At 37.9% G+C, this 16,223-nt stretch overlaps 1 protein-coding gene across 3 annotated transcripts in view; it reads left to right on the top strand.

Moving 5' to 3' along the window:
- The window catches only part of LOC146454870 (uncharacterized), a 234,341-nt gene that overhangs the window by 213,491 nt on the left and 4,627 nt on the right, over window positions 1-16,223 (top strand). For all 3 annotated transcript variants that reach the window (XM_085094976.1, XM_085094979.1, XM_085094978.1), the window contains 17 exons: window positions 117-188; window positions 1,077-1,148; window positions 1,764-1,835; window positions 2,954-3,025; window positions 3,666-3,737; window positions 4,584-4,655; window positions 6,597-6,668; window positions 7,044-7,115; window positions 8,622-8,693; window positions 10,333-10,404; window positions 11,523-12,525; window positions 13,148-13,229; window positions 13,427-13,495; window positions 13,736-13,798; window positions 14,346-14,378; window positions 14,708-14,746; window positions 15,275-16,223. The exon at window positions 15,275-16,223 is cut by the window's right edge and continues 566 nt beyond it. In XM_085094976.1, coding sequence (XP_084951102.1) covers window positions 117-188; window positions 1,077-1,148; window positions 1,764-1,835; window positions 2,954-3,025; window positions 3,666-3,737; window positions 4,584-4,655; window positions 6,597-6,668; window positions 7,044-7,115; window positions 8,622-8,693; window positions 10,333-10,404; window positions 11,523-12,525; window positions 13,148-13,229; window positions 13,427-13,495; window positions 13,736-13,798; window positions 14,346-14,378; window positions 14,708-14,746; window positions 15,275-16,223 — 2,958 coding nt within the window. The remainder of the gene's footprint in view (window positions 1-116; window positions 189-1,076; window positions 1,149-1,763; window positions 1,836-2,953; window positions 3,026-3,665; window positions 3,738-4,583; window positions 4,656-6,596; window positions 6,669-7,043; window positions 7,116-8,621; window positions 8,694-10,332; window positions 10,405-11,522; window positions 12,526-13,147; window positions 13,230-13,426; window positions 13,496-13,735; window positions 13,799-14,345; window positions 14,379-14,707; window positions 14,747-15,274) is intronic.

Raw genomic sequence — 16,223 nt, 5'->3', positions numbered from 1 at the left:
GTAATTCACAATGTTCATAATGGGATTCTTTACCATGATCGATACTAAACGTTGTCATCCTTGAATAAAGCTACTTTGCTAATATACTTGATGTGTTTCCTTTGTAAATGATGCAGTCTTTTGAACGACAACAATCTGACTCAGTTGAACGAAAGTGTGTTTCATGGCTTGGGGAATTTGAAGTATTTGTAAGTATTTTTTTTACTTATTTTGTACACTGAAAAAATATAACTTAACAGATACAACATAACGGATCAATGGTTAATTGCATTTGTTTAACAAAAAAACTGATTGAGGTAATGCCAAGTAATTCGTGAACTTTTATATAGCACGGTCCAAACGTCAGAGGCTTCGCCTGAAAATTGTTCTTTAAATTGGTTTCTTTTAAAAAAGTTTGTTCTGTATTATGATTAAGTGTAAACTAAAAGCTCAATCAAACATCTTCTGAGGGTAATTCGGAGATACATTAAGTAGGGAAACTTTACTTTTACTTGTGCCATCACTTGGCGAAAACGTTCCGTTATAAAACAGTTACTGGCAAGCTAAAAATCAATAACAACAGCTGCTGTGATAGCTGTCCCTGTTGGCAAAAGAAAATAAAAAAAAGAGAGAATGAATGAGTGGACGAACGGGCGAAAAAGGCATGTCAATATGGTATACATATTTTAATTAAATAGTCAAACAGATTAAAATATTGACTGCAGCTTTTTTTTGAATTTACACTGTACCATTGTTATTCATCTTTAAATTGAGCACTAAATAGATCGTGAGACTTTCTATAGTTGCAGCTTGCGCACGGTGTGTTGTTAAACACTTGTAAGTAAACCTAAAAATAGACCATATTCACGATTCGAATCGGCCATTTCCGAGTTTCTTTGCACCTCATTGTGAAAACGAAGCTTACTGCAAAGTTTTTATTATGAAAATTAGTTTTCATTCATATTCAAGCAAATTTAATTTAAATTTGAAAGGCTTTGCACTTAGCCTCGTTTTCAACTCGTTACCGGCCTATTCCATGATCATTGCAAGCTTCTCTTTTTCTTATCGCAATTTTTTATTTTATTTTATCTTTGTAGGTATATGCAGTACAACAAATTGCAAAACCTACCACCAAAGATTTTCAGCCACAACACAAAGCTATTACGGCTGTAAGTAGCATTCTCTTCTTTTCCTTGTAAACGATACACTTTCAATTCTTATGGCAACGAATAATGACCAAATTAGCGTTTATTGGCTTTCGAACAACGGGCACAGAACTCCTGATACGCAATAAAGGGCTATGTGAAAAACTCCCGAGGATATAATTGAGAATTAAAAAGCTAAAGAAGACGTCATTACTTCAGTAGTTTGTGGACCGTAACTTTGGAAGAGATACTGATATTTGGAAACACAACTGAGAACAATAGCTACGGGAGTTGTTAAGCCATGCAGCTTTAAAGCCATTGCATTAGATCTTAGAATCGATGAGGCTGTCAGAGCTTATCAAATATCTCCTTTTAATGAACGCCCTCTATATGCTTAAGCTAGACATAAATTATAATGTCTAGTCTCCCTGGGTTTTTAATACATCCTCTACAAGTTATTACGATGTGGCTGTACATATAATTATTATTTTCCTGCTTTTATATAAGCAATATACAGAGACAAATCTCGCGACAAACAAGAATAAGAATAAATTTGAATATTTTAATTTCGATAATAATCAAGTATAATTCGCGGATTATAATAGTCAGTAATCCTTGATATGTTCGTTACTTGTGCAGGCGATTGAACAGCAACAACCTGACGCTGTTAAACAAAAGTCTGTTTCGTGGATTGAAAGATTTAGACGAACTGTGAGTAAAGTAATCTAACTTCAAGTTAGCATAACCACTTGTTAGTATAGTTACCCACTTTTCCTGCCAAAAGGAAGGGATTTTTTTCCTACCCGGGCCAAACGTATCGATTTCAGTTCCAAATTAAAATTCCACTAGTAAATCAAAAGCTTATTCGATCGAATAGGATCAGACAGCCTCCCACACAGTCGTTTTAAGGTGACTCGTCTTGTGGGGAGGAGATAATACGAGTCCCCTAAACGCGACTACGTGGGAGGCTAGGGATCAGAAAGCCAACAAAATTGGCGAAGTGATGACGTCAAACACGTGGTGGTAAGGTCATGAATGTCAAATGGCTGCCATCTTGGTTACGCCATCTGGGATATCTGGATTTTCCCAGAACGTCAGGAAAGCGTCGAAATTGAACGAAAAGAAATCAAAACCAATACATAACACTATTATGAGCTAAAACATTATAATTACGGAAAGAAAAGTGATTTTTCTTCATTTTAAAAAGAGATTTTCTATCCTCTAGATTAACTGCCTGTCAAAAGTTGCTTTCCATGGTAACATCAAAGCCTTTGAAAACTAACCAACCACATCAAATTTTTCGGACAAATTTCTGACAAAGTCCTAAAGTTTCAGGGCGTCTTCTTAAATATTTTTAAAGTTATTAATGTTCAAAGTCGCTGCGGGCACCCCCCCTCTCTCTCCTCCTCGTCTACATAGGGTCATGCTCTGTTATGCTCGGTTGTCTGTGTAAGAAACTAAGTTATGTCATGTTCCAACGCTCAAATGATGTCGAGCTCCCAGGGACTATACTATCGTTATATGGCTTATCTTTTAACAATGACTCTGTCATTGTCAATCTCAATTTACATATTAACCTGTTGGTCAGGGTATTCTTATTAATGATTAAAAACAATCTCGTACTCACCCATTGCTATATTGATGCTAAAGAAGTTTAATTGTTTTAATTATATTTTACTGCTTTCTACATTTTTAATCTTGTTTTAGTGCCTCAGCAAGTTGTAATAGTTTTCTTTCCTTTGATTTCTTTTCCTTTCTGGTATACAACCTAGTGCTATTCAAGCAATGTCATTATCAGATAGGCCAAATTTCCGCTTCATTTTTTGAAGGTGGTTACACGATAACAATATCGAGAAGTTACATGCTGAACTGTTTGCAGATCTCATAAATTTGGACGAACTGTGAGTATCAAGAGATCAAATCTTCTTACAATTGTTTCGTCATGTGCTACTACTCATCTCCTAAAGTTTTAGTCTCCTAAAATAATTAATGAATAGCGCGTAAAACACAGCAAACAAAACAGTACTGCTGTAACATGCATAATATCCAGGAAATGAGTTTACATGATTATCCCAGTCAAGAAATCTATCCGCGTAATATTCAACTTAATGTGTTTTCAGGCTAAGAGGACAGGAAATGTGGATTTGGGGGTTAGACATGTAACTTTAATATTGAATAAAAATTTATAATGGTAATAAGTGCAGTTGTTCATGCCAGTTACTTATAATCTTGCCACGAGATGGTGCACCAGGTGAGTCCTAGCTATATGTTGTAGTTGAAGAATTCAAATGCATATAGACTCATTCTGCATATACACTCATTCTGAATGATCAAAATTGTACCGACTAGAATGAAAAGAAACAAATTATCTAGGGGCCAAGTAAGACTTTGGTGCTGGATGATTGGGAGAAAAACGCGTAACTTTTATATCAGCGGAGTGGCTGAAGTAAGTTTATAAACTCAGTCGATGTTAATCTTACTGTTATGAAAAGCTGTGTGTTTTGCTAGATTCCTAATTGTATTTTTTTCCTGGATCAACAGGGATTTGTCTCGCAATAATATTAAGAGATTACCACGCAGGATTTTTGGGAACCTTTTCAACCTGACGCAGCTGTAAGTGTGAACATTCAGTAAGGTGGAATTCGACAAAAATACTCCATTATTTTTTTTGTCGATAGATTCCATTTGCCTCTAAAGACGTTAACACTTGCCCTTGGTATTTTTTTTGGGAAGCATTAACCACTTTCATCAAGGCTCTGGTTTTTCAAAGAGCGTATAACTTTATCCACTGAATAAGTCGCTATCCAGCGGACAAAATGTATCCCAACTAACACATTATATTCATTGTGTTTTGGGGGAGGGTATTGAGGGGATTCCTTCCCCCCACTCCATAACTTCGCAACTATAAAAGGCCTGGAGAATAGACAGTACGTCCGAGGATGTTTCCTTTGAGGTCTGCAACGAGAAGTGATGACGTCATATGACGCGGCAAACACATCATAATTACCAAATGGCGGCCATATTGGATCCACCATTTTTGATTTCTGGATTTTGCAAGACTTCAGAAACGCGTTGAAATTGAAAGAAAACTAATTAAAACCAATAAGGAAAGATAACATCAGCTAAAACACAAAGTAACATCTAGGTATTTCCAATTTTTTGAAAAAATCTCTGTTAACAATTGGCTGCCATGGTAACATCAAACTCAATGAACTCTAACCGATCACACCTTAACTTTTCGAGATAAATACCTGGAAAGGTCCAAAAGTTTTTATGGAGTTTGTGCAAATATTGAAAAAGCTTTTTAGGTTCAAAGTCGCCGGGGCATAATTTATCCCTTACCGGTGTAGATTAAGGGTCAAGTTAATTAAAGCACCACATGTTTAATTCTGAGTACTTTTAGCTAAGTTGTGACTAGTTGTATTATTTGTACAGCTAAAATGTAAGTATGTTTTGTAGGTGGATGGCTCACAACAAACTTAATAATCTCTCCCATGACGTCTTCAGGAACTTGACCAAGATAAAGATACTGTAAGTGAGGTTTGGCTCATAGAAAAATTAGATCGCTAAATTGGAAAACTGTATCAGGGAGGAACTGTGATAGAAACCAACAAATGCAGACCAATTTTGGCTGTATTGATCTTTTTTTTTTTTTTTTCTTGTTCTGTTTTGAGTTTATAAGCCTTATGGGAGCAGATGAGGGAAGGGGTAGGGGTGGGGGATTAAAAAGCACCGCCCACGTATTTAAATAACAACAAAGTTATGACAATTGGTTCTGTAAGATATATCGTTCCCTTTGTGGTTCGTGTAATAGGACGTATCCATGTTTTAAGAATCTCACGAAACTGTTTAAATTGATTCAAAAGTATAGAAAAATACATAAAATCATTACAAACGCTGACATGATATAGAATTGTAAAAATATATTAAAACTAAAGCTGTCCGACGTTTCGACGATGCTATCATAATTATCAAAGCAAAGTGGCTGTTTCTTCCTGGTTGAATTTAAATTTGAAAACGTGAAAAAGAGAAAACAACAAAACAGACATTTAGTTTCTTTGTGATTATGTAAATAACTTGGCGGATGGAGTAGGCTTGCACGTTCAAAGCTGGTTAAAGACTTTGAATGATCAATATTTCGTGAGTTAAAGCCGGTGACACACTAGGCGATTTTATACGCCGATCGGCGTATAAAATTGCCGGTAACTGGCACGTCATATATCGTCGATTAAATTCGCCTAATGTGCCCGTTCCCGCAATTTTCTACGCTCATCGCTGCGAATTGCCAGTAAGTCAACTAATCTGGATGGGCTATTTTATCACACGACTTTTCAAAATGGCGGTTAGCAGTGATACGATGGAGCCTGGGAATAATGTTAAAGTGCCACATCGCCGCGATCGACAAAAAAGTAAAATCGCTAAGTGTGTCCGTATCAATTGGTGAAGATATTCGCTTGCCTTTTCAATGTGGTCTATGCGATATGGACTATGTCGGGTACACCAACCGACACTTCATCAACGCGTTGCCGAACAAAGTTGACTGAATTCTTCAATTGGCAAGCATATGTACGGGATTTAACTAACAACTTTTCAGTGCTGAAAAAATGCCGCGACTATCATTCAAGATCTTAAGTCAGCTTTGAACATGCAAGCTGACTCCATCCGCGCCAAGTTATTTACTTTATCACAGGGAAACTATATGTCTATTATACTGTTTCCACTTATTTATATTCAACCACGGAGAAACAGCCACTTTGAATTGATAACAATGATAGCATCATCGAAACGTCGGACAGCTTTAGTTTTAATATTTCTACTCAAGGTTTTCAGTAAATCTTTAACTATACGATGTAAAATATATGACGATAAAACTAGAAAATTAAAAGTCCGATAAACTCTTCCGACAAAATGACATTCAAATTGTTGCCAAATCAATCTTAGCCAGAACACTAACAAGGTTTTTCGGCTTTTCATTTGATATATAAAACATAATTGGCCTTTAAAAGCGTAGACTAGTACTTCTTTTGCCTCCTTCACCAACTCTTGAGATGAATACAAGTGAGACGAAGGAGAAATAAATATTCTTTCTTAAAAGTAAGCATTCGCTAACATATAATCACACAGTTTATTGTCGTTATAACATCATTTTAAACATAAGGAGGATATAATTTTGCAATGTTATGAATCTCAATGAAATTTGCCAGTTTTCTGGTAAAAAATATTCGGAAGTAAATTTTCAAAAGAAGATTTGGCTAAATAAATTTTAAGCTAACGATTTTCACTTAAATTTATTGTTTAACATTTTAATTAGACCAATTCGATTTAGAACTAACAGTATGCAAATAATGTATCCACTATTTTATTCCCCCTTTACAAAGGTTTCGTTACCTGTAACAAAATGTAAGCTGGGCTTTTGCTCATCATAATTAACTCACCTGTTATATTTTGTTGTTTGCTACAAAACTATATTAGGAGATTGGAGGAAAACAACATATCGAAGCTTCATCCTGATCAGTTCAGTGGCTTGGAGGACTTATTTGATTTGTGAGTAATGCCATTTATTAATTGCCAGACTAGACTAATTCTGATTGATAAACAAACTAATAAAAGTATACAATACAAATGTAAATCATCTAACAACAGTTTTTCATTGAAACATTAAACGACCTGAGACCCTATTTGTCCTGGTTGTGGGAATGACAAAGTTCCTTTTGTTTAAACCTCAATTGAAGAGCCGACCACTGAACACCGGCTATATGTGTGTAAAATGGAAACTTGCTAACAGTTTTCGTATACGCCTCTGAACGAAATGGAGAGTGGTGGTTCAGACTTATCTAAAGTGTCTACATGGTAACCAAATTGAAGCGCGTGTCGAGTTTCTTGGTTTTGATACCTTTTTAACTTGTTTGGTTTTTGAAGGTATCTGTCGAATAATCATATTAAAGAACTACCCAAGCGGATTTTCAAGGGGATGAGGAGTCTTTTGTCCCTGTGAGTAGACAATGGTTAGCCCTTCACTGGGTAAAATATCTTAGACACGCACAGAGCTATAAATAGCTAAGTAACTTTAAAGTCAGAAGATATATACCAACATAGATAATATTATCCACTTCCTCGTGGGTGATTTTCAAGGATGATTTACAACACTGTGTGGGGGACTTTGCCAGAATGGTTGTGGTGCAGTTTACAATTAATGAAGTGATGGTTTGTGAATGCCCCCGAAGTGAGCTAACCGGTTGGCTTTCATTAGTGGTACTTACTATACCACCTACCTGTTTAATCTTTCATTTTGGAAATGGTCCCAAATTTCGAGGGGACGTAACAACCTGGAGAAAACATTGGGACTCGTGTACAAATCTAGGGTGCACGATAACGCATCTCTCTCGAATATCGACAAATTCAACTATCTGAAATCGCTTCAGGATGTTGCTGCTAGTCGAGCCATTCAGGGACTTAATTTGTTACGTTCTTATTGCGATTCATCAGTAGAAAGTCTGAGAACAACGATTTAGAGGACCTCAACAAATCATCTCGGCACAAACGAATGAATTGTTACGAATCCCCGGCTGCCCAGTATCAGAGTATTCAATTTCCTTTAGATTGGCTCATGAAAAAATCAGCGTACGGGACGTCCCCTCATATCAATACGGTGGATTGTTAATTCCTGTCACTAAGGCCAATCATCCCAAAGAAATTAAATTCGTTAAAGACGAATTGCCCGAGCAAGGAACCGCAAGCAACGTTTGGAAAATCGACGGATTACTCGACGTCATAAAAGTACAAGAATAATAAAATCTGGGAGCAGGGATGGCGTACTGGTGAGAGAACTCGACTCCCATCAATGTGGCCCGGATTGGATTCTAAGACTCGACGCCTTATGTGGGTTGCGTTTCTTTCGTTTGTTCGCCTTATGTGACCCGGGTTCGATTCCCAAACTCGGCGGCGCCTTATATTACGCAGAAATAACGTCACCACAGTTATTCAGCAGCTGACAAATCAATGGCGTCGAGAATGCCTAATCAGAAGGGAAAAAAAAGAGCAATCTGAAACTGCAGCCAAGATATGCGAAGGGCTAGCTATTTCTGCTGGAGACTTCGTCGTATTAATAAACGATTCAACGACAACGGTATTTTAGCTGATTTTGTCATTTCAATGTTGTAGACAGACTTGCCCCTTCTTTGGCTCGTAACATTATAGAGACATCTGTCAATATTATATTTATGTGATACGATCAATACTTTCAGGGAGTTGTTATTTCACAACTATAATGTTTAGAAAAGCGGACACCTACGGGACCATTATTTGGTGTCCGTAATAGCGAGAGTTCACAATAGCGGGGTACGAAGAAATTGTGGACTCTCGCTATTACGGACACCAAATGATGGTCTTGTGGGTGTCCGCTTCTCTAAACATTATTATTGTGAAATGACAACTTCATAAAAGCATCAATCGTATCAAATCAATATAACATCAACAACACATATCTCCTTTTTGTAGTGACATCCACGATAATGATATCCTGAACGTCTCCTTAGAAACCTTCCAAGACGTCAAAACATTGCGATTTTTGTAAGTATAACTCTTTGGTTTTCATAGGAACAAATTTCTATTCCATTTACATTTTTGCTGGCTATGTGTGAGTTGTGTGGAAAAAGAAAAACGTGGACAAAACAGCTAAGCTTACAAATAATTCGTAAGGTTCTAAACGAATAATTTATTTATAGGTCCCAATCATTGTTGGAAGAACCTTAGTGTAACACCTATGTCAGAAGGGCGATTTACACGGTACTACTTTGTCGCATGCGACAGACTTACGACAGGCCTACCACACGAATTGTTTCTTGTAAATCAAACCTACAACTTGCTTACGACTGTCGTGTACGTCACAAAAAATGTCGTAGGATTTTAAAAAAATGTGTTAACATCTTATGAGGCGAGCAGCGCACTCTGGAAATCGCTAGCGACAGTTGTATAAGCAAAAGTTGTACCGTCTAAATAGGCCTTTAATAGAGTTCTGTCTCAATTTACATCAATTAAAAATATCCTAGAAGACAATATTTGTTACGCAAAGTGATTGCCTTGTGCCATTCAAGGAAATGAAAACATACTTAGCATGATGGATGGGTGAATGGATTGATTGGTTAATTGTTTGATGATAGGTTGAATGAATCATTGATTGATTAATTGATCGATTGACTGCTTAATTGGTTGATTGGTTGACTGACGACTGATTAAATGATTAATTGATTGATTGATTGATTGATTGATTGTTTTTGTCGTTGTTGTCGCTGGTTCTCGTTCCTGCTCCGAGGGTTTTTCTCCGGGTACTCCGGTTTTCCTCCCTCCACAAAAACTGAACCAACATTTCCAAATTCCAATTAGTCCTGGAAACAGTGGAGAGAAGAGCCACTGTGTGGATTCAACTGAAATTCCCGTTATTATTGTTATCATTAGTGATTCAATTTGAAGAAGACAGTAGTCAGGCTTTCTGGGAATAGCTCACCGTTACAGTACGGTGTTTGTTGACTAGGCATTTGAATGAACTTTACTTTCTTAAAAACTGTACTGAGTCTCCCGTTTGTATGGAAAAATATCTAGCCGCCTACAGCTCTACTTTCACTTAAACTCCATTCTGCTAAGCGCAGAGCTGTAAATGTTAAGTATCATTTGTGCAAAAATATGTCAACCTAGCCGGCGTTCAACCCCACTTAATTTCTTTCTCTCATAATCCAAGTGGCATGACGTCACTTGACGTGAGAATAACATCACTGATCAAAATCCAACGTCTTGGCTCAATTTTTACAAAACCCCAGAAAGACGTTTAACCTGACTACAAAATAATCAAGACCGAAAATTTTTATCAAAAGCTACCATGGAATAAATATGCGAAGTAACGACGGTACACTTTTTCCCATGGAAACACATGGTGTATCACATTCTTTCGTATAAATCTTAGGTAAGGTCACAGATGTTGGTGCTGTTGCTTCAAATATTAGGAAAGTTGCGATCTTTTAAAGTTAGCCCATCCCCTACCAGGCTGAACAGAATTATTTTGAAACCTAATTCGCCAAAGATTTATCGTGACGGGAAGCTGTGTGAATATGTTTGAAAACCTTAACATTATTTCCAAAGTTACACTAACCGGGCCTTAAATTACGCGAGCAACTCAGCGCCTAAATAAGTTACATCTTTATGTGTTGAATTTCAGATTTATGCATTATAACCTGATGGCTGAACTTCCTGTGGGTTTTTTCGCTGGAATGGACAACATTACACACATGTAATATTCTTTAATAAAATAATTGTTATAAACCTATGCAATTCAGCGGACTAATAAAAGCGAATTTCTACTTGACTAGTCCTGAGTTTCCAATAAAGAATACCCAAACAAATTTTATTGTGAAAACCTGTCTACGCACTTTGAAATTAATACATACTATACAGAAAAAGGAACCGGGGTCTCAATATTAATTTCATAATAACTTCATGCAAAGAAGATGGAAACTCCACCAATGATGACATGTTTAACTGCTGCCAATGATCGTAGAAAACCTATTGAAAACTAGGAAATTTAGCTCTGTACAGATACGAAATCCTGTTGTTAGCTGTAATTGGCAGGTTTTGATTCATTTCCAGGAGTTAGGCTTAGGGGCAACTAAGAATGACTGTTTTAACAAAAATGCAAACTCTTGTTGGGTTTTAAAGGACATAGTTTGCACGTCATTTTAACAGGCGTATGAGGTCGTGGCATGAAATATGAACGATAAAGCATTTAGTCTCTTTTATGGTGGGTTCCATCCTTTGACTTGCTGTACCCGTTCTCGAAACCAGTAAGTTACAAGGTGATCATTTGCGTCCCAGTAAATTTGTGGCCATATGAGCTTAGGCAACAACGGGAAGTATTTGAACGTTACGGGATTAGCTTGTTCACATTTTTGGCACGCTATGCCCAAATTTGGTATAAATTTCCTGCCCTACTGTTGAGTTTGACAGTGGTATACCCTCTACACAAGAGGATCTTGATTTAAATCTACAAATTATTACACCCTACTTTTCATACATATTTCAACAAAAATAACAAAAAGCCTTCAAAAACATAACGTCCCTTTTGTGATTTTTTTTCCTATAGCAACAATTCATGGCTAAAAGGAATGAATGCTCATCGCAGAGAATAATACTGAAATCCTAAAACGCTAACAGGGTCATGTTATGTCATATGCCCACATTTGTCGCAATTTATCTAGCAATAAGCAAACCTTACGCATTGTCAGCACGCAAATAAAAAGTCTTATTAAACGCTTTACTGACTAATTCAGCCAATTGCACAGTGACATGAAGCGACCTTCGAAGTTACTCATTTAAAGTGTTAATTGTTTGGCCTTTATGATTATCTTGCAGAATACTTGATACCAACCTTATGTGCTGCCATGCGGAATTCAAGGAAGACGCCGGCTGTGCTTTTCTCATCAATGACAATTTTGCAAACTGTGACAGTATGTTTCGGAACGTAAACCCAAAAAGGTGCATCTGGGTGGTTGGAATTTTGTCGATTCTTGGGGCTGTGTTTGTGATTACCTGGCGAGTGTTCTTTAAAGAAAAGAATGTCGTGCAAACGATTCTGTTGATGCACGTTGCGGTTGCGGATGGACTGATGGGAGTGTACCTTATTACTGTCGGAGTAATGGATGTTGTCTGGTCTGGTGAATATTATCTGCATGACTTTGAGTGGCGAACCGGTTTCCGATGCCAGATGGTAGGGGGAATGTCGGCGATGTCCAGCCAGGTATCCATCATGACACTGGCGCTCCTCGCCATTGAGCGAGTGAAGAAGATCGTGTTCCCTTATCAATTCAAGGGACTCACTCGAAAGAAGGCCCATAAGTTTTGCCTTGCCATCTGGGTGATCGGTTTTCTTTTTGCTTACATGCCAACCTTCGGCATCCGCTATTTCCATGACCATGACAAAAGCATATTCTACTATGGTAAATCAGTCGTGTGTATCCCCCTCCAGCTTGACCCCGACTTTATTTCGGGATGGGAGTATTCAATTGCCGTATTTGTGGGTTTGAATGTTGCTCTGGTTATCGTTATTATTGTGGCGTACTCCATGATTTTGTACAAGACCTGCATGTCGAGATGGCGGCTCACCCGTCAAGGTACGAGAAGGGAACGAAAAGCCAGGGCAAGAGATGCCAAGAGAGAAACGTCCCTCGCCAAACGTGTGTTTTGGATTATTTTAACCGACCTTGTATCCTGGATCCCGATTGTGGTGATTGGTTTGAATTCGGTGTTAAACGAAGCCTTTGAGCCACCTGACGATATCGCCGTGTGGATTGCTGTCTTTGTCCTACCAATTAACTCAGCAATGAATCCAGTGCTCTACACCTTTGCAACCCCACAGGTATGTAACCTCTTGTACCCTTCATTAGACAATCTAGAAAGAAAAAATTCAGCTATTCCAAAAATAGACCGTTCATTTATCACACATTGAGTGAATCTTGCTAACATGGGGGAACATTGACTTTCTTTAATAGTACAATCTGCATAAGTGTTTATGAGCTAAACCTACGTTTGTACAACTTCAGTAGTGCACGAAAAAAACATACTTGCTGCTGTTGTTTTTGCACACCTTTTACGCCTAGGAATAACAGATCCCGGCATCTTTTATATCCTCATTTATCGTAAAATCCTCTCGATACCACAAAATTGACAAAACGTACACACAAGCTAGGGAAAAAAAACGATTTAAAAATGTAATATTAACGGTGAGGAGATCAAATAAGTCATAAAGAGAGACAAAAATTGAAACACAGAAAATAATGTTTTGCTATGTTAGCGTCAAATAAAATTTCGAGGACGGGTCGCAGTGTAGGATGGTTCCAAGTTCATGCTGGCCAATTCCTTTCCCTCCCTTAGTGTGAACATGATTGTTTACTTAACCATATTGATAACTTTTGTTATTTTTCATAAATTAAAATAATTAATGAAAACTTTAAAAATTAACTAAACGGCTTATTTTTCAGGTGCGAGGGATCTTAAAACAGAAAATGCTAAAGCTCTGGTGCTATTTGCGTGGGATTCCTCTCTGTTGTCAAGGCGATGAAGGTTAGCACAATTAAAACTTTTTCTGAATTTTAAATAACCTCGGCACTTTCATGTCAACTTGTTTATCGATATTGCTGTGTGAACGCCCCACAAGGAACCAGCTTTGGGTTGTTCGCAGCCAGTGCCTCAAAAAATAAAGCTGTTGAAGTTAAATTACGTTCTCATTACCATTCACACTTTTATGTGTCTTGTAATAGAACAAGGAGGTGAAGAGGAACATGACGAATCGGAAGACGAGGACACTGACGACTATGAGAGCGACCAGGGTAAATTTATTTCCCATTACAATACAATTCGCCGCCGTATTTTCGTTTATTTTTGTCCTTTTCAGTCGGAGTGCGTACTATGAGCTGTGCACCAATAGTGTGGCACCTTTTTAAACACTAGTCTCCGTTCTTTTGCTGGTTATATATTTGCCTTTATTTAGTAAAATACTTGTGCACTTATTCTTAATGACTTGTTATTAATTAGTTGTATTTATTTCTGGCTTTCCTTTAATTTGCCAGAAGACGAGCAAGACCAGGAAATGCTGGAGATGCAAGTTCTCGGTCAAGCAGCTGCTGAGCAAGGTGATTCGAGTAGTAATCTAGTGCTGTGTACCATTACAGAATACCTAGAGAATAACAGACAATGAAATTTCGAAGAAAGATATATTCGTGTAAAAATGGATCTTGGAATTGTATAAGCTAGCTTGTAATCAGAAATAGGTATTCTTTGAGAATGATGTATTATTCAGTAAATAGCGGAGGCATACTCGGAAAAAGGAAATTTGAGTACTCCTTTTCGTAGTCAAACCTAAGACCTTCCGATTACTAGTTCGGATGCTCTACTACTGAGATACAGTGGACTCGTAGGAGCTAAGGCCATAAATTAGGTTCATGGGACAAACATTCTCCCTACTGCTAGGATTTGAATGCCAATGTGTAGCATAGCTTTAATTTTATCACTCATATAGATGGCTTATCTCAGGTTTCTTTCTCTTTTCTCTATTTTTTCTTATAAAACTATAAATAGTTTTGCACCACATTCGTCCCTGAAACGTCAAATGAGTATTAGGATTATCTGAATATCCTTTTAATTTATTTAATATTACTTTTTGCCTCTTATTGCTTTCAGATTCAGAAGTAGGGGATGCATCATCGGACACAGGTACGCTTGTATTACGCCCTAAAGCTTCTTCTTAGTTAATAAGTTAGTTCTCGACAAAGCTTCTCACAACTCCTCCATCTTAAGATAGGGTGACCTTTTTTTAATACCATAATAAATTTCAGCTCTTAGAGCACATATTATCAGTCGATGAAAATCAAAATCAATAAGAACTAAAAGAAAAGCTTCCGTATTGATAAATACCCACTATAAAGCTGCCGATTAAATGACACCAACCTCCTCAGGAGACCTGTATTACGAAAGTGGCTCTATTTAACCTTTACTTAGAAGTACAATAGCCTGGACCATCATTATTTTTCTTATTAATGCAGATTATGAACGGGAAGAGCCAGTGATCGTCGTCGCACGAGGTAAAGTACTTCATTTATTTACAGCCCTCAAAGAGAAAACAGATGATAATTTAGAGGTCCTCAGTTGCGAGTATTCTGTACGGTTTTTGTAGCTACTGCAAGTAGCGACATTGCTATCCCGTTAATAGCAAGATAACGCCAGCATCGCCATAGAACTTAAGAAAGAATTCGCTGAAAGTCACAACCGAACGGTATAAATCAAAATTATAATTGTTATAAGCTTACGGGCTGGCACAGAGTCTTGTATTATAAAACGTAAATGAAGGAAACAGCTAATTGTTTCGCTTTCCCGAACAATAATGTATAAAGGCACCTGGGAAAACGCCTCTAGGACTGTGCTTTGATATTTATTAGTTTGGAATATGATTAGATCGTAAATTAAAAACCCAAATTAAAACGAAACTACCTGGTTTCTTTATTGAGTTGTAGTTTCCCACTCATTTCCACATTTTAATCTGTTTTGCAATTGTTGTATTGAATACTTTGAAACAGAACACTTCATATAAGCGTCCTTTTCTATTAACTCAGACCCTGGTGCCGAGATGATAGACCAAGGAGGAAAAGATGACGAAGGCAAAGACCCAGAAAAAATACCAGGAACTAAAGATGAAGCAGAGCCAGAAGCTGGTGAAAATCATAGCAAAGCTGAAGCTGACGTTGAAGTGAAACCAAAGATAGAAGCTGGAACTACAGGAGGGAAGGGCGATGCTCATCAGGAGACGGATGACACGGAAAATGGTCAAGCTGGACAAGAAGTGGCGAAAGCTGAAGGGGGAGAGGCTGCAACAACGGAGGCTAAGGCTGAGGTAGCAGGAGCAGAGTTGAAAGTAGCAGCAAGGGAAGAAGCTGAAGAGGTAGCAGCAACAGGTGAAGATAAAACACCGGGAGCTGATAGAAAAACAACTGAGGCTGAAGGTGAGGCAGACAAGGCTGTTGGCAAGGCACTGGGCGCTGAAGATGCAGTAATGAAAACAGAGGTCAAAATAAAGGAAACTGATGAAGACAGAGAAAAGAAAGTGAGAGATGAAACAGCTGAAAATGAACACGAAGAAATAAAAACTGTGCGTGAAACAGAAAAGGGTGAAACTAAGACAGCAGAAGCTGAAGGTGAAGCTGTAGGAGCCAAGGTCAAAATGATTGAGGCTACAGATGACTCCAAGAATCCAGAGGATGAAGCAGTGCACGTCCAGGAAGAGGCAGAGACTGAAAATGGATCACTGGGGTGTGAGGGTAAAGTTGGCAAAGATGAAAATAAAGCTGAGAACATCATTGGTGAAGCAGTGGCAGCCAAAGGTGAAACAGTAAAAGCAGAAGATAAGGCAGCTGAGGATGAGGATGAGGCAGTGAAAGGCGAGGATGAAACAGAGGTGGCTAATGCTGAAGAAGCTAGAGCTGAGAGTGGAGTATTGGAATCTAAGAAAGAAGTAGCGGAGGCTGAAAAAGCAGAGAAAGTTGACGTTGAGGCAGTGGTAGAGGA

Source organism: Pavona decussata, unplaced genomic scaffold (assembly GCF_977016875.1).
Source record: "Pavona decussata unplaced genomic scaffold, jaPavDecu1.1 SCAFFOLD_299, whole genome shotgun sequence".
NCBI classification, from domain to species: Eukaryota; Metazoa; Cnidaria; class Anthozoa; order Scleractinia; family Agariciidae; genus Pavona; species Pavona decussata.
This window is presented reverse-complemented; position numbering and strand designations above follow the sequence as displayed.